The 26,880-nt window shown below is 41.1% G+C and overlaps 1 protein-coding gene across 2 annotated transcripts; it reads left to right on the forward strand.

Annotated features, from left to right (window-relative positions):
• Positions 1–1,487: 1,487 nt before the first annotated feature.
• Positions 1,488–23,441, forward strand: kcnn2 (potassium calcium-activated channel subfamily N member 2). Of its 2 annotated transcripts, none has more exons than XM_069164078.1 (7): positions 1,488–2,357; positions 2,766–2,861; positions 13,937–14,355; positions 14,662–14,803; positions 15,009–15,119; positions 15,226–15,353; positions 23,312–23,441. In XM_069164078.1, exons 1-7 carry the CDS (start codon positions 1,587–1,589, stop codon positions 23,346–23,348), a joined length of 1,704 nt encoding a protein of 567 aa, XP_069020179.1. In that variant the 5' UTR covers positions 1,488–1,586; the 3' UTR covers positions 23,349–23,441. The 2 variants fall into 2 exon arrangements, with proteins under 2 accessions (XP_069020179.1, XP_069020188.1); XM_069164087.1 differs by lacking the exon at positions 23,312–23,441 and adding an exon at positions 17,246–20,283.
• The last annotated feature ends 3,439 nt before the right edge of the window (positions 23,442–26,880 follow it).

Here is a 26,880-nt window from a genome sequence, read left to right on the forward strand (position 1 = left end):
TTGGGTTAATAATTCACTAACATAACTGAAAAACAACATGAATGGGATGTGTGCCTCCAGGCAATGCTGTCTGATCACCATTCAGCCTGTTTGAACACTGTTGCGCTGTTTCCTCCAATTGTATCTCATTAAATAACAAAGCGGCTCAAATATTACTCAGATAGGATACCTGTGTCCATCCTGTAAGCGATATGTGGCTTGAATTAATGAAAACCGTGTTCATTCACTGGACTCCACACACAGGGAAAAGAGGAGGCTTCCGCCTCGAGAAGGTGGGAGGTGTCACGTGGCGTGTGGATGCAGCCAATCAGTAGTAAGTGCGCATTGCGATCCTGTGCAGAGGGGCTGTTTTATTGAAGGGCTGGTAGTGATCAATGAGTGAGTGGAGCTGTCCACGGTGCTGAAACTTAGTTCATGGCGGGCTGACTTTCAGGACCACGAACATCTCCTCTTTCATAATCCAAAAACAATATACACGGACATACGGTAAATACATGATACTAAACTACATTCATATATTTTGAATTCGTTCCTTCCAGTTTAGCAGGGGTTTAGAGTTTGTTTTGTTTGTTTCTGATTCCACGGATAATGTTCACATCAGATATGCAGTGCTGTATAGAGAGAAGGAACTTTACGACTCCATTGAAACTGAAAAAAAAAAAAAAAAAAAAAAAAAAAAAAGCCTCGTGAGCAAACTGAGCAGCTCTGGCTAAAATCCCAGCACCAATACAAAAACATAACTCCAATATAGCCTAACAGCCCTAAGACAAAATTTGTTGCTGCTGCAATGCCAGGACCTGTGGATGATTGGGTTTCAGTCTTTGGTTTATGCCTCCACAGATGCTCAATCTCGGGCAGTTGGCTGTATTTCCTGAGGGTGATATAACTCTTCTACTCCATTAATAACGCGGCCACCGGCGGTCACATCAATCTGTGGCTGCAGACACAGGCCCTGGTCATATAGGTGCTACAGGCCCGCACGGTCACGTGGTCATCGGCCAATGGGCTGAATGAAATCAGTACCTTGTAAATCAGAGGTGACAGCGAGCTACGTGTATTTCCTATGAAGTCAATAAATGGGAAATCAGTCAGGGATTTATGAATAGGCCTGGCTGATGGGGGTTGTGTGCAAAAGCTAAATTACATCTGGGAGAATGGCAGTATCTCACAGAGAAGAGGTGTATTGATGAAGTGACATTCAAGAGCAGTAAAAAAGGAGAAAATACACCCAGTGTGTGTTTGGATTTACTCCCTTTTGTGGCTGTACTTTCACAAAGAAGTCCAGCTCTTTTTAAAGGTGGGAAAATACAGGTAGATCCCCAAGACGTTTTTAAGAAGCAATAAGTGTGTAGTTAATGTTGATCACGATGAAATGAGGCTGGCTTTTACATCTCACGGTTGCAACCTTTTCATGACGTCGAGCCAGTTGTTTTGGTCCCCTCTGCCCAATCGGAGGCTCCTCTCACATTCTACCGGAGCCGAAATGGATCTCTTCATGCAGCGGCTCTGTCCTCTTGTAAGGACCATAACGCCCTTTGTCGGGGGCTCTGTGGTACCTGACTGCTGCTTTAAACAGCAGCACTGACATGGAAACCCCATTACAGCTGCAGAACGATTTCTTTCCAGAACAGCAGTTCCAGCACTGTAAGTACCAGCACTACTGCGGGCGGGAGGATCGGCTCGGCAAGCAGCACGACCAATGCTGCACCTGCAATAACTGCACCTGTGATGCGAGAAAAAGCCTCGTCTTTCGCGGGACGTCGCCGACCACTGTGGGAACTTTAAGGACACCTTCGGAAACGTCTTCGAGACAAGGTTGTCAGTACAGCGTCTGCGAGTTCACACCCTCTAGTCATGGTAGTTCATCCAGACATCATCATCCTCACCATCAGCAGCAGCAGTGCCGCGATCGGCAGCGGGGCAGCCTGGGCAGCAGCCACAAAGACAGTAACTCCTACAATGAAATAGCCATGAGCAGCTGCAGATACAACGGCGGCGTAATGCGGCCGCTGAGCAACTTGAGCTCGTCCCGCAGAAACATACACGAGTTTGATTCCGAGTCCCAGCCATTGCAGCCCATCTCCGCCGCAGATGCGTCGGACACTCTAGTATCCAAGCCGGAGAACAATTCCACCACCCTGATGCCTTACGCATCGGGAGACGGAGGGGGAGGCTGCAGCCACAGCGGCGGCAAATCGGGGAAAAAGAAGAACCAGAACATTGGGGAAAAACTGGGGCACAGGAGGGCCTTGTTTGAGAAAAGGAAGCGCCTCAGCGACTATGCTTTAATCTTTGGGATGTTTGGGATCGTTGTTATGGTTATAGAGACTGAACTTTCATGGGGAGCCTATGGAAAGGTGCGTATTTACTCCTAGTCCATGTCTTGCAGTCCCACCTAGACTAGAGGTAAATTAATGGCACGTGACTGACGAAACAAGTCATTTACATTAAACAACTTCTGCCGAAAGTGTGAAAGAGAATGAGGCTGTTTAAGCAACGGGAGTCTGGGCTCACTGTACAGTGTCCCATGTAGTCACATCCTCCTAACACATGCAGGCCAAAAGGCCCACTGCTGTCCAACCATGAAGGGGAATCCCAATAATACAGGAAGAAACTGCAATGTCAGAATTTGTTGCAGTGCACCTCAGGCTCAATTATTAGTGCATCATTTTCCTGGATTTTTGGATGCTGGTTCACCATGTAAGAATATGTTGTCATGCCATGAGGCTGTCTTGTTTGGCTTCAGTGTTCTTGCTCTTTTGCAGGAATCCCTGTACTCATTAGCTCTAAAATGCCTGATAAGCCTTTCTACAATCATTCTCCTGGGGCTGATTATCATATACCATGCAAGAGAGATACAGGTAAGGCTGAAACACTTTTTTCTTATTTTTTTAAACTGTTGATTTTGCTAAAGGACACAGTCTGCTTTTCCAGCAAATGTTTCATCCCATTCAATAAATGTTTAATTTGTCGTTATATTTCTACACAGCTGTAATAGTGAACTTTTTTTTATCATGTCACAAGTTGGTTTTTGCAGGTTAGAAAATATTCTGCAGGTTATTTATTGATGAAATTTAAGAAAGTAAATGCCCCCTTGTGAGAGCAAGTGTTGATTTCAAGCTCGCTGCATATTCAATGGAGTGACTTCCTCGACATTAAAATTTTAAACACATGAGGCTCTAACAACTTTACAGGACCCAGAAATAAGTTGGTTTCTGAACTATGAGTTTATATCAAAAAGTCTGTACAGCTCTGAAACGGCATAAATGATGGTAGAGGTTTTCCCACTGTAGGTTGTAGTAGACTGGTCGTCATCTATTTTAGCCACATTAAGAGTTCAATATACACTTTTATAATATTCAGGGACTCCTCACAGGGCTCAGTGGATGAAAGATTGTCAACCTCTCCTGAGATGTTTCAACATGGCAGTTTTATGACCTTGCCTCGGAGCATTGTTGCATTACTTACAGTTCTTCCTTCGCTTCAGCACTTGTCTCTTTGTTGAGCAGCAACTAAATTAATGGTGCCACTTTCTGCGGGGTGGACATATGTTCCCAGAAAGGTTTCATGTATCTCAGGCATTCTTTTCTGTTTGTTAATGAAATCCACTCAAGGAAAACTTCACTTGAAAAGAAACACAACTCAAGCATTTTCTCGAATGACGCCATGTTTAATCATGTTAATGGATTTTCCTACATTTACACAAGTGGTGACTTTTAAAATGCCTTCAGCTAAATTGTAACCAGCATCTGGTCTTTTCCCTTCACTCGATTAATTCTCGAATTCAATACCTGTTGTTATTATTTTGTTTTTGAGAAACAAAAAAAAAATATTACAGTTGGATAAAACAATAGGTTCTTAGCTTTTGCATTAAAAGTTGCATGAACTGCAGGATGTTCCTTCGCCTTGTTGGTATATTTAGTAGTTACATGTCCCAGAGGAGTATCAGTCATTGAAATAGCCCAACAGTATAATGTGTCACCTCCTTCAGATCTCTCATTGTAAACCTTTCTTCATAAATGACGACAGAAAAAAAGCACAGGCATCATTATTTCCACGCACAACAGAAGCGTTTTCATTTTGCCTGCATACACTACTGTTTATAAATTAAAAGACATACTGCAAGTTTGCACAAACAAATCAAATTCATTTTGTCCTCCTTTGGCTTCTGCACCTTTACCCAAATACTGCATAAATTACCGAATACATCAGCAGAGTCTTTTCACGGTTTACTTGTACGGATACGAAATAATGAAAGAACTTCGCTGTGACTTAAAGGTGCCTTCTTTACACTGAATTGATACGGCTTGTTTGGTCGCTGTTGACACATTTACTTACTGTCATGATACAGCAATGCAGCGCTGGATTCAAAGAGTTTTAAAAAGATTTAATCCTCACACATTAAAAGTGTCTCTAAAGCGTCATTACAGGTCAGCTCCAGTGCTCGTTTGAGCTCTAAAACAAGCTCTTCTTTCCAGTCCTATAATTGTCAGCAGCTGTATATTTACCCAACAGGAGGGCTGTTCAAACCTCTTTGATCCACACTCCTCTGACAGTCACGTCAATATACAAAACATGTTTCACCCTGGATAGCTCTCTTCTCTTCACAATACAGACATTTCATCCTTTGCTGACCTGGAAGACTTTATTAAGGCAATTGTTTGCCTCAGAGTTGATTACTGCAATTCACTTTTCACCACATGTCCACAATGACTGAAGTGGAGCACATGGATGAATCAGAAAACACGATCAAGTCAGTGCAGTCTTACTCATCACTGCTTCTCTGTAAGTGTACAAGTTGATTGTAAGGTCTGTCCTCTGATTCACCAAGCCCCCTTTGACAGTAACCATCAACCAGGTCCTGGAACTGGCTTTGTCTTACTATTCAAATCCAGTTCAGAGAGTTTATACTTCAACTTCCACCACACCAGCTGCTCCTTTCCTTTCCCTGCCGGAGGCGCTTTTGTTTCTGTTGTTACTAGTCTGTCATTACTCGGTTCCTGGAGAATGACATATGTGCTGGCGCACACTCACTCACACACACACACACACACACACACACACACACACACACACACACACACACACACACACACACACACACACACACACACACACACACACACACATGAATTAATTCAAAATCTATCTTTCTAATGACACACACACACATGCTCACACAGAGCTGAAATGTGTGTTTCCTTCTGGTTTCCTCTGAGTCTGTGCCTCTTGTTACTGAATACAACGCTCATGACAAACTGTTTGACCGAAAACATTTGCTAAAAATATTGTTTAACTTCATATGTGTCAAATTTTATGGTAGTTCAAGTCAAATGGGCTCCAGTCCAGAATTCAAATATCACAGAGTAAAGTTAATCCATGACTGAGCTCTACTTAAAACTCAGAAATTATAAGTTTGACTTTGTTTGTACAAGCTTTTTAGCCTTGTCAAATGTTTATCAATCTAAATTTTAACAGAAAATTGATTTTGTGAGTATCATTTTACATTATCAGTTTTCTATGTACCCGAAATTGTGTTTCAGATTAAGCATCGTACTTCCATAAAGTCAGGGGACTAAAGGTTTAGCTAAAATACTGGATCCTTCATCTCCTATTATGCCTTTTTGTACAGTAACATTGTTTACTGGGCCTGTAGGTAAGAGTTATTTTCATAATAAAATAATCAGGGTCTTTTTTAAGAATTGTTAATTGTTTTGTTAAATAAAATGTTGGAAATGCTCAGCACAAACTTTCACAGCGCCATGTGCCAACTTTTCATCAGATAAACAGTCAGAAAACTAAAGATAATCTGTTTACGATGATATAAGCAATGCGCTATCATGCCAAATTGTGTAATACACTCAACCGTCCACTAGAGAACAGCGTGGCAGTGTCACAGTTTTGCCTTGCCTCGGCGTAACAAAAATCACGTGGTTAGGTTCATGTACAAAAATTTGATAAGGGTTGGGAAAAGATTTTATTGACTGAATCCACATTGTTTTGTCATGGACTCCATGACCAAGTACAATCCGAAAAATGTACCTAAAATTTTTAGAAGAACACACTGCAGAGAAATGGCCCGGAGAGTTATACTACTACATATAGTGTACGTGTAAACCATATTTAACCCAACAGTTTAAACCTCAAAATGAATCTGTTGCCAATTAATTTTGCCATTCCATGTTGGAAATGTTGCTCCTGCAGTTAAATAGATTATGCATGCACATCCATGTGGACTCACAGATGCCTGTCAGATGTAGAGGCATAAGTCAGGAGGATGAAATATTGCTCTGCCATTTTCTAGCCCTTTAAAATCTGATTTACTTGTCAGGCTCGAAAAGACGGTGCCCTCTGATTTTTATAGGGTAACACAACACAAAGTTTTCTCCTCAGAGTGACTGAAAACTGTAAAGGTCAGGTCAGACAGGATAGAAGTTGGACACCAGCTGTCATTTGAATTGTTTGGAGATACATCTGCTGTGCTACATTGGCAGTGATGGGTGACCTACTGAGCCAAGTGCATTAACAGAGAGAGACAGTGTTTCCATGTTGTGCTAAATGGCCTTAGATTTGTCCCAATGTCTACAAGGAGGAAAAAAAATAATATGAATGTTTGGTTCCTCTTTTTGCTTGTTCAGGAATCTTGTTTTGGGCCCGATTCAGCTCCAGTGATGTCGTTTGTTGACAGTTGCCGATCCACCCAGGCGATTTTTAGACTTTTAAGTTCATGTGAGTTTTCTGGGTTGGCAGGCTTGCTGTGCAGCACGAGTAGGAATAGAGAGGTTACAGTCTGCAGCTCTTTCCTAACTTTGATTTGTCATTTCCTGATATCAGCTACAAGCTTGGATCCTCTTCCTGCTCTCACTGCTGAGGTAGTTGATGAGTTCAGTCTTTTCCCAAGCAGACAGAAACTGACAATTTGAAAGTTTTCTCTTCTTCTCACATCAAAGACTCTTTGCCGAGGGGCATTTGTGTTAAGGCCATTGCTGTGTCACTGTACCTTGTGATGACAGTTCTGCTGAGTTTTCTTAAACTAATGCAAAATGCTTTGGGGCCCCGTTCTGTCTTTGATGTGTACTTTTGTGATAAAAGTCAGTGCTGATGTTTCACAGCCGCACAATATTACATTTTACAATCTACAGAAAAGATAAAATAGCAACACATCGTCCAAACTCCGCCAGCAAATCATGCCGAAGCCTAAACTTGGCTGCGCTTGTCAGATCACCCCTAGGTGCTGTGTATGTGTCAGAGATATGGTGTAACAGCAGGAGACGCTCTGCATTTCTCAAAGTGAAATCTGTCCTCTACCTGAGACTCCAGACTGGAGTCAGATAACCACCACTGGCTGGTGACCTCAATGTTTTCACTGAACATACAGGCTTTCAAGGACAGAGCCTCCCAAAGAGCTGAGAATCCTAAAGATGATTTATTGATGGTATTTACTAAATTGTGCTCCGCATGTGTCTTTAACCATGGAGATGATTTTAGATTATTAATGTGTGCGACTTGGCTGCGGCCGCAGCATTTTATAGAAAAGAGATTTATTTGGGCTTTTACTTTGGCTGAACTGTTTTACTTTGCTTGAATTGAAGAATGCGTACGCAAATGCTGGACTTAATCTCAGAAACAAAAGCAAACCAAATCTGCAACAGCTCCAGATTTACTCAGCAAAGTGGTCTCTTAGTGGCTCACTTTGATATCATAAATAAAGCATTACATTAATGTCTAATTGGACTGAACCCCTCAACCTAATTCACTAATGAGATTGAGCGATTTCTATTCTCAGTGACAAGATATATGTTCCCATCTCCACATTACACAGATTAAATATTGAGCTGCACTCCATTAGTTATATTGAGAGTAGTGAAACCAGTAACCAACCCAGCAAGCATCGCAGGTGAGCTCCTCTGAGACGGTACAGTGTAGACGCAGCACAGCGGCAGGCAGGGAACGATCTTAGGACATATTCGACTTTATAGTCTCTCAACCTAACATGAATAGACCTTTCAAATGATGAGAAAGGAACATGCACTCTCAGGAGATTAGATTGTATTTTGAGTCCATCAGAAAACAAGCTGAGCGAAGCCAGTGATGCCTGGATTTGTACTCAATTAGAAAGTCACCGTATTGGCTTGTCTGTTCTCTGAGCTCGGCTGTACTATGCAGGGGATTAAGGTGTGTGCACTAGTACTTTACTGCCACTGTGCGGATATGTTTTTTTTGCAGAGCAGAGGCATTTTGGCCAGGTTTTACTTCTCTAAAGGCCTGTTCGAGACTTAGAGTTAAGGTTCGGACACACCGTCACGTATAGATGAGATACAAACATGTGCAAGTGTGATTAAAAAGGGTGACAAGGACTAGTTCACCCAAATTACAAAATTTGTGGTTTCTCACTTTTAGAGGTATCTTGCAATGGTGATAGTTTTTAGTTTGGTTTTTGATTTAATCATTTATCTATTGGACGTGTTTTGGTTCTGCGAGGTTTCCAGATTAGCAAGAACATTGTTTCAACAACAACAACAACTTTTCACAGACATTCATAGTCTGCAGAAAATAAATCCCAATGACTTTGGTGATCCCCTAACTTAAAATAAAAGACTTGACACGTGTGTTTTGGTGAACTGTCTGGACAACTATTGGCTAGATTGTCGTTGAATTTGGGAGACCTTCACGTTCTCCTCAGGATTAATCATAACTTGGACCATCCTTTCATTTTTCATGTAAAGTCGCCAATTTAATCAATCCAGTACTTTGTTTTATGACCTTTTGCAAAACCAAAACCTCAGCTGTACTTCGTGTCTGCTGCTAATTAGAAAAAGTTAAGCATGTTAAACAGCTAAACTAAGACAATGAACATGATAAACATAGTACATGTTGAACATCGGCATTTTTAACACGGAAGCATGCTAAAGTTAGTATTTAGCTCACTAAATACAGCTTCATGGAGATGCTAGCATGGTAAGTCTTGACTAGACGCAACATTTCAATATCTCTGCATGATGGGACCACCTGTGTGTTGCAGTTTGGGTGAACTGATCCTTTAAGGCAACAAAGTCAACATTCAGATTTACAGCATTCGTCAACTTCCTTTACACTTTATTCAGCATGTCCATCACATTTGTGCAAGTTTCATCCTGAAACCCATGTTGACGCAGTTTGTGTGACGTATGTCGAGAACTTTTTACTCCTTTATTTGAAAAAATAAGTGGTGTGGTGTTTTTAATCAGATGACTATGATTAATTGTAGGTTATGTTGGAATCATTATTAATAATTGTGCTTCTGGACTCGTGATTTATGTGTAATAATTTGATAAGTTGATTTGATCTGGTGCCGATAATTCGACCTTTTTGAACCTCGATTAGTTGCGTGTTTTAAAAACTCACTTTTGCCAAACCTCAGACATCCACGTAGCTTTCAGCCTTTTCTAAACATGAGATGAAGCTGGTTCTAATTTTAAGTCATTTGATTTGCAGTATTTGAATTGTTTGCCAACCTGCGGTAACTAATTTAAACGTCTGTGGCTCATCAACTGTCTGCTTTAATTGCCGACTCTCCGCGTCCTCCTCCGTATCTTAACTCAATTGAAAACACACTGAGTTTAATGTTTTTCCGATGCAGCTGTCGTTTCCTCCACGTCTCTGTCATAACTGCTGGTTCTGCTGCTAGCATGGAATATTTCATGCTCTGGGGTAAAGGGCCCTTGAGTATTGTGTTTCAGGTCATCCATTACCATAATTGCTTTTACTCACCAAGTAGGCTTTCCTTATGCAACCTGCTTTTAAATGTTTAATTACATTGTTTTGAGGTAACAAACTTTGAAACTGCTTTTGACAGGACCGGTTTGTTGCTTGAAATGTAAAATAAAACGTGGTTCACGCTGTGCGCAAACAATAGATTTAGCTGCTTTCAGAGCTGTAATTCTGTAAGTAAGAAACCGTAGCGGAGTGCAGTCACAGCTTGTGTTTCCGTGTCTACATTACACTCACTTGGAAAGCCAAACAGGACAAGCTGTGGTTAGAGTTACACACTTCTCTGACAGATGTCAGTTTGTTAAAGGAGCTCAGTGTCACTCATTTGATATGAACAACTGCCTCTGAAAATTTAATTTGTGTGTTTTCTGTGTTTGGGGGAAGCTTTGATTGTAGCTTTTAAATAAATATAAATGAGCTGCAGAGGCATTGTGGGGCAGGTGTACCATTTGTTCGGGGACATGTGTTAGTTGTAGCCTGTTTTTTGTGTGCGCGTGTGAGGTGCCAGGCTTGTTGACAGTTGATATTTCTTGTGCAGTCGCTCTTTGACATGTAATTGGATCAGAAGCTATAATGAGCGTGCAGTGCTCAGTGAAGTTTGTGTGTTAAAGTGAAGCGTTTGAAGCTGTAGTGTCGGAGGGTCTTTGAAGCTGTCAGACTGTAATATGTGGAGCATTCATGTATGTCTGTTAGAAAAGTGGCAGAGCACAGTATTATTGATTTCTCTCTGCTTTCTTTGTCCTTGAGTCGAATACGTTGAATGGGAGATTTCTCTTGGATGTGAGAAATATTACTTTTTCAGCAATTCCATTTTATGTAACCTGTCAGAGCTAAATTTACAATCTAGGTCAGTGATCCCATTAGCCCTTCAGGAGTGGGACAGTTTTTTTACTTAAATATTGAGAAATTCCAAATTAAACTAAATGGAGAGTAGTTGGCAAAATGCTGGGTCGTGATGTTTGCTGCATTTTGTGCACATTCTATTTATCATTGTAGTAAAAGGGCTGTTTTGTCTGCTAGATTAACGCCTCCACTCGATTTCAGGGACTGTACGAAAGGGTGAGGAAGGGGGCTCAGTGTCGATCTTTGTTCGGACCCTCCCTTTGACATGGAAAAATGGCAACACACACACAAACACACAATTTTTTTTGGCACCACCCTAATTTTGATCTTCATGACAGCAAAATGTTTAAATATAGTCCATCAGGAGTGGATTTATCAACTGACAACATTACAATAAAGACAAAAAAATGGTTCATTTTGTTTAACAGCCTTCTAGCTGCTCTATTTTTTTTAAACCATAAATGATAACTTCTGAAACGTCCGAAGCTTTGTGGCTTCAGCGTCATAATAAATTCCATGCACCAAATAGAACATTGGGTGCTGCTAAAATGTGTTATATTACAGGTTACCTGCATATATGATATATCTGACTTTACCGGAGGTCTGTTAAGGTGTAAAAAAAAAAGAGTGAAAGTGACCAGTGGTGGCAGCAAGATTAGATTTGTAGGCTACTGTTAACTTCTGCATTCCCACAGATGGACATATGTTGACTAAGAGAGATTCATATTTTTTGCACCAAAGTTACAGACACAACACTATAGACTGTAAATAAAAATGGACGAGGTCTCTGGGTCTGATTAGGGAAGGCAATGTGAAAGTGACATAAAGTGCAATATCATTGAGGACCAGTAGCGGCTGGCGGCAATAAAAACTGACACCAACAGACCCCCATTCAAGGAATCACCTTCCCTTATGAAATACCAAGTCCATCATTTTTCCACAAATCATTATGTCATTTTCCAAAATTCACTCCTTCTGATCCATGTTATGGTGGCCCTTCTGAATATAATTCCATCATTGATCGATTGATTAATTAGATCATGTCATGTCCCACCGCTTGCTCCTCCCCAGCTTGTCCAAAAAATAAGATTACAACAGCCAAAATGCCAGACTCAAACCTTCTAAACGACAGTTCGCAAACCAGTGTTCAACGTCATGGTAGGTTGCCTCTGGCACAACACCACCATACTACTCCGATTAGCCTATTTGCATCAAAATGTTAGGGAGAGCATGCAGCTAAAAAAAACAAAAAACAACGCAGACTCTGCCGATGTCACAATGTCAAGGGAGCATGTTAAAAAAATACGAAGCAAATCATTTAGAAAAGAATTAGTGCGTACAGGATTACAGCGGCTAGCGCCAAGTGAAAATTTGCATTTGTCTTTGGAGAGGTTAAGTTATATCCCTAAAAAGTCTACTATAAACTAGAATCTAACAAAATAATGATTTTCTTCATGTGGAAAAATACTTTTATCATCCATCGCTCATCCTAATGATACTTCAGATTTCACAAAACAATTTCTGACATCTATTCAATCTTTTCTTTAAAGTAAATCCTGCAAGAAATTCACGCTCTCTCTTAAATTTCAAACAGCCCTGGTTTTGAGAAAATACAAAGCCTTCCCCCTTTACTGACCCCACCTCCCCCCTCTAATTATTTTTTTGTGCAGTCCCTAAAGGTAGAGAAGGAGCTGAGCAGGCAGATGAGCTGACCTGTGCACAGTGATATGTTAAGCTGTAAGCAAAAACATTTCTGCATATTTTAATTTTAAATGATTCATAATTCATTACCAAGCACATTAAGGAGGTTGCCGATCAAATGTAAACGTGCAGTTTTTCTTTTCACTTTAAAAAAAAAAAAAAGTGTCTGCCATCATGACAACAACAGCCACCGGGAAACCTCGCTGGTATCTGCTGACAGCAACATTTTGTGAAATATCTACTGCCACTTGTGACGGCTTGAACAGGCAGAGGACCTTGACATGATTAAATGGATAGAGCAGGAGCAGCTGTGGAGGAGTATCAGCGCGGTGTGTCAGAGAGAGGAATTATTTAACTAATGCAGGGGAAGTTAATGTGGTTTGATATTATTTAATCTGCAGCCCACACCAGCAAATCTAAAACTGCGTAAGAGGAGTGAGATTGAGATCTACAGTCACGAGCGTGGTCTGACATCACCGTGAACGAGCCAGTGACGGTGGTCATGGGCTCGTCCATTAGTTCAGGGTGAAAACGGTGTGCAGTGAATCTTCTGACCGAAGATAGCCGCAGATTGGATTGAAAGTGATGAAGCGGAGGGAGTGGGTGAACGAGAGGAGGGAGCAGCAGCAGCAGCAGAGGTGACCATGTGAGGAAGCTGCTGTATGTGACAGAGGGCAGGGTGGGGAAGAGTGATGAGGGGTGTTGAAATCCACTCACGGGTCCCCAGTGAAACGGCCCACCTTCTGGTCGGGGTGGCCAGGCGATCAGAACCTAATGCTAATGTGGAGGCGGCAGATGTTCTCATCAGAATAACACTTTGAAGTCGAAAAAGCTTACTGCATGCTGCTAATGTAACGCTTAATTTAACACTTTTTATTTTTATAAAGGAATTTTGAGAGAAATAAAGGGAGAATTTGTGGCAGAATTTTGCTTTAAGTAGTAAAGAAAAAGAAAGTTTGGTCTCATGCTTTACGCTTTGTAATGTCTTCAAATGTCTTGTTTTGTTCAACCAAAAGTTAAAGACTGAAAACAATATTCAGATTACAACAAAATAAGACAAAGAAAAGCAGCAGGAACAAAAGCGTTGGTCCTTTTCTTTTCTATTTCCGTTGATTAGTTTTATGTTAATCATCTAATCAAACAATTGTTTCTACCTTCCAGATAGCCATTGTGCTCCATCCATTTCACTTTAATATGAACATTTTTAAACTTGCTGTTGTGTTAAACTTGCAAGGAGCCTGAGATACAAATATTTCCAACAAAGCAGTAAAAACCCATTTAAACTTAAAATCCACTGCTATTGTTTGGAGAATGTAATCAGAAAAACAAAGGCACGATATTTTAGCCTTCATCAGATATCCTTGGATATGTTGATGGTCACTTCTGTCCTTGGAAGAGCGTAGCATCCTCCCCTGGTCATACGAGTTATTTTTCATTTTACCGCACTTCACCTCCTCCAAATGTTGCTCTCAGCTCAGGTCTTTAGCAAATTTGGCGCAGGAATGTGATTTAATGACTTGCGGCCATTTGTGACTTATTCTTTAATGGGTTTAATGATTTCCTGTAGCTCGCTGTGTCAACATGATGGAAATGTTCGCTGTCTTTTACCCTTCATCGCCCTCACCATGCCCTGTCCTTGCAGCTATTTATGGTGGACAACGCAGCTGACGACTGGAGGATAGCCATGACATATGAGCGCATCTTCTTCATCTGCCTGGAGATCCTGGTGTGCGCCATACACCCCATCCCAGGGAACTACACCTTCACCTGGACAGCACGCCTGGCCTACTCCTATGTGCCATCCAAGACGGATGCAGACGTGGACATCATCTTGTCCATCCCCATGTTCCTGCGGCTGTACCTCATTGCTCGTGTCATGCTGCTGCACAGCAAGCTCTTCACTGATGCCTCGTCCCGCAGTATCGGTGCACTCAACAAAATTAACTTTAACACGCGCTTCGTGATGAAGACCCTCATGACCATCTGTCCCGGCACTGTGCTGCTGGTCTTCACCATCTCGCTATGGATCATCGCTGCATGGACAGTGAGAGCTTGCGAGAGGTGCCTGGATCAGTTTCTCACGCTATGCTGTGCTACTCAGCATGAAAGATAGATAAGGCATAAAAATAGTTTGTGTACACATTTCTTAGCTCACTCTGTGTCTGAGCATCAAGACGGATTTAAACATGCTGTAAGAAATCGCTGCAGAATCCTGTCAAAACGTCTGACGTTATGTACTGCAATGGATTAAATCTTTTTCTTTTTCTTTTATGAAATAAGAATTAGTCAGAAGGTAAAGCTGGGGGGCATCAATTTCTGCAGGTGCATGAAGGTTGGTCAATCTGTTACATTTATTATTTATTACAGGTACCACGACAACCAGGACATAACCAGCAACTTTCTTGGAGCCATGTGGTTGATCTCAATCACGTTTCTTACCATTGGATACGGGGATATGGTCCCCCACACATATTGTGGAAAAGGGGTCTGCCTCCTGACTGGTATTATGGTGAGTACAGACTGGGAGCTTCACTTGTTTAACTATTTTGTATCTCCTTTTAGGTAGTTTGAGAAAGTGCTGAAAGACCTTACTATTAACAGGAAGTAACTGATATGCTGCTAATATTTCCTGACGGAGAGAAATGCTGCCAATTAAATGAAATAAATTAAAATCAGTTGTATATTTTTGTCTGTCCATTCTTGTTATTTCTTAGGGTGCTGGCTGCACTGCCTTGGTGGTGGCTGTGGTGGCGAAGAAACTGGAATTAACCAAAGCTGAAAAACATGTCCACAATTTTATGATGGACACCCAGCTAACAAAAAGAGTAAGTAAAACCTCTACTCTGTAAAGCTGACTTCACTCGTGTTTCACCTCTCTGCAAACTTAACCAAATATCTTCTTTTTTTTTGGTTATATTTTTGGCACTTTAGGTGAAAAACACAGCTGCGAATGTTCTCAGGGAGACGTGGCTCATCTACAAGAACACCAAACTGGTGAGGAAAATGGACCACGCCAGAGTCAGGAAGCACCAGAGAAAATTTCTCCAAGCCATTCACCAGTAGGTGCCGCGCTCTTAACCCTGACCTCGCCGCTCATGTTGGTCTAAAACCTTTTGTCCGTCAGTATGTTCATTTGATCCACCAGTGCAACGCAAACCTGAAATCTGAATTGTTTGACACCTGTAGCAAAATTATGTGCTGCTCAAGGATCTTGTATTTCATTACCATGTTTCACCTGACTCGACTAACTTTACAGATGTGATAATGAGCTGGTCTGCTGATTCTGCATGTAAAATATGCAGGGGAACTAAGTTTATGCAAATATTATTCACTGCTACACTAGAGATTCTTGTAAACCACTTATATTAAAACACGGGATGAATTGTCATTATGCAAGAGACATATTTTATCTGTGAAAAACTAATTTTTCCTTGAAATATTGTGGAACTGCAGAATTAACAGCAGTACGATATTGATTTCACTCTCGCTCGCCTTTTGCTGTCAGATTTACTCTTGTGTGTCTCGTTCGCTGTGACTCAGATGTCAGGATGACCTCAGGGCTGACACATTTGGGTTTCTACTTCTCTAGCGGCTGGTCAGACATTTACCTGTCAGCTAGTCTTTTAGTGGGTCCCCACGGACCCCCAAAGTGCCATCTTACTCCAAAACAGTATTGATTTTAGCCTCACCTCTCTGTTGTTTTTCTTCAACCTACAGTGCTCCCCAGTACATCTACTCTGTGGCTTCTTTCAGTGACTGGCAGTCAGCTCAGTGGTTTATTTAAATAAATAACAAGATATACATTGATTTTGTTAGTATGTAGCTTAATACTTGAGTAAAATGTCATCCGTTTGTATGTTTGTTTGCTTTCTGTGGTTGTATTCATGTATAAGGGTCTTAGTGGTCTCCTGTGTGCAACTTTGATTTGTTCATGAATCTTTTGGACATACATTTGTGTTTCAAAGACATTAAGGTGTTTAATTACAAGGTAGGGGAACACCAATACACACATACTGTCTGCTGCTGCTGCAACCCGCATCCAGATTTGTGCAGTTTAATGGTGTTTTCTCATCGTTTGAGTCATTATGCCCTTGCTGTTGTATCCAGGCGATTTGCAGCAGTGATGACAATGTCTCATGTCCACCTCCCATTCTCTAGGACAGCCTAATAATGGAAATTGCTCAGAGCTAAGGCTAAATCTATAAAGAACCAGATACGGTGGGAAAAAGGCACGTCCAGCTCTGTGTGCAAGGACAAATACTCAGCATGGTGTCAACATCCTCCCTTCACATCTTTGTCTCGTGAAGCTTTTGTTTTGTTTGTGAGTTTTTATGCGCCTTATCTGGGAGAGTTGTAAGTGCGACCTGTAGCCTACATGCAGGGTGCGATACATAAAACTCTGAATTGAGATTAATATAGACGAGAGAGGGGCCCTGACAAGTGGAGGGTTGTAAAAGGCCTCGAGGCGTCCTTGACCTGTCACGAGGAGATGGTAAACATCAAGTCAGATCCCATCATGCCGGTCTCTTCTGGTCAAAGCTGCAGGGCAGCGTGAAAAATGTGCTCGTATGTGCTCATCGGTCACAGTAAAGAACGTGAGGTGTAAACTGCTGTTAAATGGAGCCGTAGACGCTGTGAGGCACTGTCTCTGTCGGTGAATGTTTTACTGATGCTGAGAGGAAGGCTTGTTTTTATTTACTGTACTTCTGATAACCAGGATGAGGATTAAACACCGAGGAATGACACAATGGGACAAAATAAATCAGAAAAAAAAAAAAAAAAAGTGCTGCCGCTCAGAGGTGCGGTGACAGAGTAGCGATGAGGGTTACAGCAGCCAGACTTGAGCAAACAGATTTTGCCATCTGAATATGTTTAACTGATGTTGTAATAATTCATTTGTCTACTTCATGTTTCCTTTTTTTTTCCTGTTTGTGTCGACACAATGCAATAGAGCTCGAAAGTAAGTCTTCGCCTCACATGTAGATACAGACCTGTCGTGTGCATGCTAACGAGAGCTTGAACCCAATAATGTTACTAAAAAATTACACTCCCTCATTTGATAAGTGAAATTCATGCCTCAAAATGTTGTAGTTTGCAATCAGGCCGATTGTTTCACAAGACATATCATGATGTTGCCAGAATATTACATTATTTAAGATGCTACAAAGGTTTTTTATTAGCTGACATTAGTCTTACGTTTTTCAGACAATCATCAAACAGATCTATGTAACCAACAAGCACCTTTTTACGCCTCACTGCTGAACGGACACGTGCTCCACATTGTATACACACCCACAGATGCATACTAAGTGAATTTCAATTATCAGTGATGGAGGGTGTTTTTCTTTCCATTTTTGCATGGATGTGATGAGACTTTGATCTTTAATCAGAAAGCCACTGATTAAACTCCAATCAACTGTGTTTTCACATACCGAAGGATGACGACTAGAGCTCTACCAGGAGACAGACCTGCACTAGCACAAGTATTTAATTTATACTCTGCCTAAAAGTCATGCTACGCAACTGAGCAGTCATGCTCGTACAGATCAGGGCTCAGGGTCATCTTTCGGCGAGTGGAACCATTGTTACGCCTGTTGCAACATTTGCAGCCACATTTTCTACGTTTCACTGTTGGATGACACAGTAGCCGAGATGCTGATCCAGTGTAATTATGGCTGGTAAACAAGCATTACAACAAAGAGCTGTCATGCACAAATTGGCAAAAGACGCAGCGTAAACACTGCCGAGGTCACTTTGTTGGTACACTTTACCACACCATGGACATGATGTCGCACACATGCAGCCAAATGCCTTACAGAATGTCTTTGGCCATAACAGCTGTGAAATCAAGAGTCTCAGTACAGTCAGACAATCCCCTTTGGGAACGCTGTCCCTTTCCATCCACAAGGTTGAAGTGGGAATCATAGCAAGGAGCAGCACACTGAGTGCTTGTTAGCTCAGAGATCAGTAAATTGGGGAAACAAGAAAGTGACCTGTGAGGAAGGTCAGGGCAAAGCCTCCGAGCAATCCCGTTTGTGCCGTAGGGGCTGCAACTGTGACCGACAGCGTGAAGCTGTCAGCAGAGACAGAAAAAAAAAAACAAGAAAAAAACCATAGAGGCTGCAGAACATTCACCCTGTTCATTACGCTGAAGGAAAATTTGCATTTCTTTCCACAATGAGATAAACAGAGGTCATGACAAACAAAGCAAGTCGGGAGGGTAAAAAACACGGAGCCGCACTAACCGAGATTGGCTCCACAGATTTAGTGGGGTATTGAAAAGCTTAGCCTAGCCGTTTTCCCCTGATGAATAGCAAGCAGATTTAGAGTGCCCGTTCAAAAGGAGAACTGCCCACGAGGAGTGATTGACCGAGGAATAGAGATATAGAATATAAAAGACAGGGTAAGTAGACTGCCTCATCCTGACCTCGATCTGCCCTGCGCTTCGACCCCATCTGACAGCTATTGGTCATCCAACTGCGAAATGTATAATTCTAACAGGTCGTACATGAACTGCAAAACCATTTAACACTGAATATCTATTACCTTTCATAATTTTAGACAGACTACCTCCCTCTGTTTTGTTTCATTTATTTACTTGAATAATAAACGTGCTCTTCTGCGACAGTATTCTGTACGTGTCTTTAGAGTCTGCTCTGTACAATGCATTCCGGGCCTCAGTTGTCAGGACATTTTCCCTCGCCTGTAGTTTCCTTTAGTGACTCCTGTGGCACCCTCTGTTGGTCTAACCTGTCATCTTCCCTCCACATTAGCCTTTGTTCAGGAAACAGGAAAACGATCTTGCATTGCATGGGTGTTTCACAGCTAATTAGCAGACTCCCCAAAGGCCCCTTTAATCCTTCTCTCAATCTTCCCCAATGTTTACATTTGATCCGCACACATCCTAATGATCCCCTCACACTCAAACTGCATTCATGTCTCAGTTAGTTATGGGGTTTATCAATATTATTATTATCAAAATATGAAATGTGGGCAAACTTGCCGTCGTGACTCCGTTAGTGTTCTCACTGTAATTTAGCAGGCGTGGGTGATTCAGAGGGGAAAAAGACTCTTTAATATCCTGAAAGCACGTGTGGTTATCACTCCATAAAACTGCACAGTTGCTGTTTTTGAACCCCTGAGAGGATGAATAAAAACAGGCTTTGGAGGCCCAATTAAACAGGAGATGTGAATTATTTAAGCATGTTGTATGAAGTTTTTTTTTTTTTTTTTTTTTACAGACTAGCTCGTAGGATTTTTGGTTGGGAAAAAAAATGGGCCGTTTTGCAGGCTAGTTTATCTCAAGTTAACCGTCACTGGTAAAAGTAATGTATAATTTTTAATGATGCAAGATTATACGAATTCCTTTAAGCGTCAAACTGTGTTGATCTTAAAATTTGTCTCACTTCTAACGTCACATTTCTTTACGTTTATATTAGAAAAAGCTGCCATCTAAAGGTTAAACAACCAAGTGCCATAAAAACACCGGTTGATATCTTTGGCTTGTGAGTGACTAAATAATTCAAAAGCTTAAACAGAGCGAAAGTTGGTTTAACCAGAAGAGGAACTTTAGAGAAACAACGCTGGCCTTTTTTGGTGTTTTACATTTCAAGTAGATATAGGACTTGATAAACGCTGTTTACACAGCATAGGTACTCCGACACGGATCCCCCGCATTCCTTTAGTACGGTTGTATGTATTGGTTGAGTAGAACGCAGAGCTGATCTCATTCTCCTCCGTGGCAGCTCAGCTCTCCTCCTCTGTGGTCTCCTTTCCACTTGCATGCTGCTCAACCAAACAGACTGACCCCTGCAATCCCTGCATTCTCTACACACATCCTGTGCATGTCCTATAGGAGTGTTCTCCATGTGTATGCCTTGTGTGCGCACATGTTTTGGTTTTTTTTTTTTTTCAAAAATGATCGATTCTGATTAGCGTTAATTTTATTGGGTTCTGAATGGTCTTGTGTTCAGATTGAGAAGTGTTAAAATGGAGCAACGCAAGCTGAATGACCAAGCAAACTCACTAGTGGACCTTGCTAAGGTAAGCTAGACTAACAGTCTACTGCTGCATTGTACAATTGGGTTTTTCGTTTCTGTCCTCTGTGTGACTGAACTCAATGCATGCTAGTTCACTCGCTGAATTAGATGTGTTTTCTAATATAATCAAAGTCTACAGGTGTCAAATAAACAGACAGGCTTTTACATTTGTGTGATGATTCTGGTTGACTGCACCCACACTCAGAGTGCTCGGGTATGAAATAATAACGTCTCTTTATTTTACAGGGGTAAATTACTATCCCCAGGACATGTTCTCCTGAAAATTACTGAATGAGAGTGTAAAGGAAGTTATTTGGGTATGCAAAAAAAAAAAAAAAAAAAAAAAACCTGCACAGTTTTTCACTGTGTGTATTCTCTGATGTTTGTCTCCAGATGCACTAAACTGAAGTCGACAAACCTTAGGGAAAGACCAGGCAGTGTGCCAGCCTGACACAGCAGAAACAGTAACCTGGGAAGGGAGACACACTGTGTGATCTGATGATTCAGGCAGAAACAGAGGCAGAGAAAAAGAGGCGAGAAAGGCAGAGCGCTTTGACATTCAAAAGTACGCTACAATCCCACTGGATTCAGGCCAGCAAGTCGTGAAAGGTATTAGTTAATATTGCCTAATCACTTCGTGCTGTAAAACAGCAGCGAGAGTTGGGATATGACTTTGGATAAAGGTGGCGTATGGCCAGTGCCACTCAGCTGGCTCGTGAATTGTTGTTATAGGAGTCTGCAGCCACGGGAGGGCAGTGTAGCTCCAGTCTTTTACTGCTCTCAGTGGAACGAAGGAGCTGAAGATATCTTTGGAAAATGCATCGCCACTGCAGTGCACTGTGAAATTCCTCAAATCACAATGTATCCACTTAATTCATTATCTCCTCTACGGGTTCTTGTAGTCTCTGTTCACTGTGGCGTAAGTGATGCAGCATTGGTTGAGTGTCGCTTCTTTCCCACAGAATTTGTGTCAACTCTCCATTTACGCTGAAATACATGTCTTCAAATTGCAAAAATTGCTCACTCAGACTGCGGGTTAAAACTATCTCTGCCACTCTCTTCTCTTTTCGTCTCTCATTATCTTGTCCCGAAATGGCTTGATAGCGTTTTATTTTACGGTTGAAGTGGATTTATAATAACCCCCCCCTGTATTCTTGCTCCATCAGTTCTCTCCTCCATTTATGATGTTTGTTCCCTCGTGGTTTACTGGGCCTCTCTTCTTGCTCTCTAACAATTTATACCATCACTCTTTAATGTGTTCTTGCTTCATTTCATGATTTACAGATGAGGCTGACTTGGGTTATTTTAGTTCCACATGTAGGCCAGTGCTTGGTTGCAATTAATTTCTTCATGAAAGGAAAAAGAAGAACATCTGTAAAAGATAATAATTCCTCACGCTTAGGTATTCGGCAATCCACTGAAAAATCTCCACATCACAGGGAATTAAGGATTAATTTAAAGTAAGTAACCCAACACCGTGAAACTCTATACTATAACTGTCAGGTTGAGTGGCGTCAATGCTTCTTTAGTCCTCACTGATTCAGATAAACAACCTATCCCATCATTCCTGCCTCAGACTGCCTCAGATCAGAAGAGGACAAGGTAAGTGATGGATGACATCGCCTCTAGGCTGCCAGGGATTATTAGTCTCACGCTGAATAATACCTCAGAAGGCGCCCTCGAGCAGATTCACTCTCTCTCCTCATGAGGAATGTGACATGGATTTCTCCGTCTGCTGTTGACTATTTTGGAAGACTGAAACGTCGGGGATTTAAAGAAAACAGCGGCTACAGTGTGTCTTTAAAGACTGTTAACAGATGGCTGAGGCATCAACAGCAGAAAGCATCATGCGAAGTCAGCAGGCACCTTTCTTGTCCCCTCAAGGTCATACACTTCTGTACTCTGGTCTGTGTGGAAACACAAACTCCGGTAAAACGTCTGTATAAAATCTGTCCTTCTTGGTCAGTTTCTGACAGAAAATGTGCTGCGTCTCCAGGATGAAACTTTTTTTTTTTTTTTTTTTTTAGCATGAACAGAACTTAAACTGACCTTTCTTGGTGGGTGGTGGAAATTAATTTTCTGCTTTCAAAAGGGACAGTTGCTGGAAAATATCTGCTAACAAAATGGATAACACGACAGCACCACAATAAAAGCATTTGCGCCGGATTGAATACGGCTGGATTTTCAGTTTCAGCTTTTATTTGTTTTTGTTTGTGAGCTGTGAGATTTGGCATTTTATGTCAGGTGCTCAAATTAAAGGACAGCTTCACATGTTTTCAACTCTGGCTTTAAACAATACGCACATGCCTATATGTACACCGAAAATGTTTTTCTTTGTGTAATGGTTCCTCTTATTCATACAGGTCATAAACAAATCTCTTCTTAAAGCAACAGTGACACTAACTGTTTTTGTTTTGTGTACGTTACTGTCCCTCTGCTTTGTACCTTAACAAGTAAATACTCTCCACAAAGAGGGATGTTGGTACTAAAAACATAGCAATTTAAAAAGCCTGTACTTGATTTGTCTAACTTGGACTATGGAAGTTTCGTATTAGCTTCATCTGAACTTTGATTGCTTTTAATATAAGAGCCAGCACATTGTGGGGACTTTTTTTTTTTCCCAGACAGTGTTTCCAAATAGAAAGCACAGTTAAAAATGCTTTCAATGTACATATGGGAATGTGAGTTTTATTTCAATATTCATTTTGTATGCTGTGAATATTTATTTAAGTATTTCTTTATTTGTCAATTTTTGTCGGTTAGAATCTGTCTGAAGTCTGAAGGCTGAATGTTGAATGTTTCCTCTCCTTTTACAGAGTGAGCTCAGAGCACTTTCAACGGAACAATTATTGAAGCGTTAGAAAAAAGATTGTTTTTATCTATAATCTTTTTATTGGTATTTTTTGATGTTGTCCATCAAAAGTAACACTAATTTGGAAAGTGATCGCATTAAGTGTGCTTCCTCTCTCCTGTTCCAGACTCAGAACATCATGTATGACATGGTATCGGACTTGAATGAAAGAGGAGAGGACATGGAGAAGAGGATTGCCCTGCTGGAGACAAAGCTGGAGACTCTACTGAGTAACTTGCAAGCTCTGCCCGGACTCATCAGCCAGGTCATCAGCCAGCAGCACAGGGACTTCCTGGAGGTGCAGCTCCAGCCTTATGACAAACACAGCCCTGAGCGCTCACAGTCAGTGTCCCGACGGAGGTCGTCCTCCACAGCACCGCCCACCTCCTCCGAGAGCAGCTAGAGTCCAAGAGGAATGCCTCCACTGAAGACTTTTGCCATCATATGGCCAAGTTGCATTTATCGTAAAGCCTTATGGTTTCAATAAGTATTATCCAAATTCTGATGACAGAATCCAAGATACTGGGGACAATGCATTTTAATGAATAACTTCACGCTGTTATTTGTTTTTTATTACCTCAAAAGATGTTGTTATCCTTGCTCTGGTGACATGACCACAAATAATGGCGCTTCCCTCAGTAAAAACTAAAAGGCCTATCGATGGGGCAATGATGAGAACTCTACTCCATCTCTATGCAGAGGTAGCCAGTTTTAGGTGGCAGGGTTACCAAGTGTGAAACTATTGCACTAAAATAGTGCTTCTCACAGACTTTGTGCTTCTGCTGGCTTGATTCAGTTGCTGTGTTCCTCAAAGCAAACTGAGAAACCACTGAGAAATCAGTCAGGGAGCATGTCAGTGACGTTGAGGAAAAGTGCTGTGTTTGATGGACTGAAGTTAACCGACAGCAGAAGGCAGATGAAAATCTCTCCTACACACTGTCACTCAGAGATAACTTAAAAAGCTTGAAATGAGGAGAAAAAAAAGCATATATCTTTTAGGTTAGAAACAGCATCAACTATAGCGGTTTTCTTTTGCAGAAGGCCCCTGTAGAATGACTATTTTTGGGGCGACATTGGAAATAATTTAATCCTCTAGTCAAAATGAATGCATCGAAATCTGTACTTGCACTTACTTTTTAATCAATGCACTTCAATGCTGACTGACATATGATATAAAGATGTGTTGCTCATTAAAAGAAGAACATTTGAGATGTTTGGGCATGGGTTTATTACTGTCAATTCTCAATTTGTGGCTAGTGTTGATCAAGTCAAAGCCCCTTTTCTGTTTCTCAAAAAGAAGCACTAACATGGACCTGCAGAGGTCAAAATGTACTGAGTGGTCATTAATTCAGTAATTACCCCCTGTCTTGCTGTGTCTCACCTCTTGTCCTTCTTCCCTGTGCTATTTATGCTTGCTGTCATCCGAGCTGGGCAACAACAAATGCTGAACAGCAACCGTAAACCGTATCTACCTTTTAAAAAGAAAATGCCTATTTTTATATATTTTGATGAGGACAAGCACACCTCTTACAACTAAACAAACAACAACGAGGATTTGTGAAGTGGCAGACTAAGCATATCTAGCATATGGTTTAAGAAATCCCGGACTGGAGTTAAGATACATAAAGTTGTCTGAGGTTCTTTCCTGAACATAATTACAGAGTGATTTAAACAACTGCATTAATCTTCTGACTGCATTTATTTTTTACAGCGAATGCATTAGATGACACTGTTGGCTGAGCTGGAAGAGCAGAGCTGGTGAATCTATCTGGCATTTATTAGAGTTTGAAGTTTTAATGTCCAAAATGTAATTAAAATATTTTGATTTGATTCAAATATCCTCCTTGGCCATTTATATGTCCGTCTCCTGTGAAACACCATAATGAGGCTGATGTTAGACTGTAATATTCTTCATACGACCGTAGTTGATAAATCAACCTGTTCACGGTTCACAGAGCATAGCGTGGGTCAGAAGAGATCCTGTGGTCACTTATCAAAGCAGCACTGATTTTGTTCTACCAGCTCACCCACTAACTAATAAATCAATCAGAAGGTCGACAAAATGACAGGTGATAAATCCACAAACTTTAGCAGCATAGAAACCAATGAGAGATTATACTGTATGCGATTTAAACGATAAACAATTAAACAATGAAAATACACAATTTGACAGTCCTGCATTCTTTTTGTTGTGTGAGAATTTGTATTGAATAGGACAAGTTAAACTCCGGGTTTCTATGGTGTACCACCATAAACAAATAACACAATCGACATACAACTGGATAATTCAAGGTCCAAATCGCCGTTCAATTAAGGATGCCTTAAATTGTTGCGGCAACTTGACTTGTTTTCTCACTGATCAAACAATATAATGGACAAACTAGCAAGGAACTTGGAGAGCGAAGACCTCCTCTAAAGCCAATAGTTCACACTTCTATGATACGCAGATCTGCAACTGCAACCACTGTTTATGTCTGGATAGATTTTTATACAATGATGTCAAGACACCCTCTGTGCCTCACCGAAGTCTCACATCTCTGTTGTCATACCGGTTCCTGTTGTCCTCTATGAAAGCGCTGTCCCCGAGTGCCCCACAGCGACTGTCTGCTGTATGAAGTTTGAGTGAGTGCATGTGTCTCAGAAGATTACTGCTACCCGTGAATGTGGATTGTGATATGGAGTCATCCTATTTCTAGATTAGACTGTGTTGTCATCACTATTCAACTTCACTACAATATACTGGACTTCACAATGAAATTAAATTATACAGCACAAAATCACAACACAAGTCTCCTCAGGGCACTTTACATGATGGTCTAAGGTCAAGACCTTTAAAGATTAGAGACAGACACTCAACAATCCTCCCCCCCCCCCTTATTCCCAAATTATATCGCTAAAGAAGGCAAAGAAAATTGCAAACTGTTTGACACTGAGCAGGAGAGAAAAAGAGCAGCAGAGGGAAAGAGGCAAAGCTACATTAACTGCTCCGCTGGCAGACCTGAACAGCACGATAAGTACAAAATTAGCAAGAAAGCTCGCAACACGTGCGCTTGAATAGAGCGAGCATTTGTACAGAATGATTTAGTGTTGGTGAGCCAAAATTGAATAGGTTCTCCCTTGAAATGTGCTGCACCCTTTCAGCAAGTTTCACAAAAATCTGACCAATAATTTCTCTGTGATACTGCTGAGAAAGAGAGACAAACAAACAGCCACCAAGAACATAACCTCCTTAGAGGAGGCAATGAAGGTGTTGGTCAGGGTAAGATGTGCCCTACACAGCACCTTGTAGGCATTCTACTGTTGACCATAAGAGGCTTACCGTGTTTTACTATAGTCTACATTAAACAATTTGACAGACGGATGACACGTTGACAGTTTATTGGCACACTTGAATTAAAGTAACAAAACATTACTCTGAAAAAATACTTTTTTTTTTTTAATCAAGGTTATTATAAGGTCAGTTTGCGCAATAATTAGTTGGACCTCTTGGGGCACAAACCGTTTTTGAAATAAAACCACTTAAACCTTCGAGCAACTCCTCAAAAGACATCTAAAACCAGCAATGAGTTGTTCCAGGTAGTCAGGACTCATTTGTAAAGGGGACACATGGCAAAAAAGTTTGGGAGTCACCAGCTTTACATTTAACAAAAGAATCTTATTGTATTTGTTTTGTGTAAAAAAAAAATTACTTGAAAA

The sequence above is a fragment of the Embiotoca jacksoni genome, unplaced genomic scaffold (assembly GCF_022577435.1).
Source record: "Embiotoca jacksoni isolate LCO1_2020_lvr unplaced genomic scaffold, fEmbJac1.0.p SCAF_10, whole genome shotgun sequence".
NCBI lineage: Eukaryota > Metazoa > Chordata > Actinopteri > Embiotocidae > Embiotoca > Embiotoca jacksoni.

Coding starts and splice junctions, on each gene's coding strand:
- kcnn2 (XM_069164078.1), top strand. CDS start 1,587: ATGGAAACCCCATTACAGCTGCAGAACGATTTCTTTCCAGAACAGCAG. Junction 14,356..14,661: donor ACAGTGAGAGCTTGCGAGAG/GTGCCTGGATCA, acceptor TATTTATTACAG/GTACCACGACAACCAGGACA. Junction 15,120..15,225: donor ACACCCAGCTAACAAAAAGA/GTAAGTAAAACC, acceptor TTGGCACTTTAG/GTGAAAAACACAGCTGCGAA.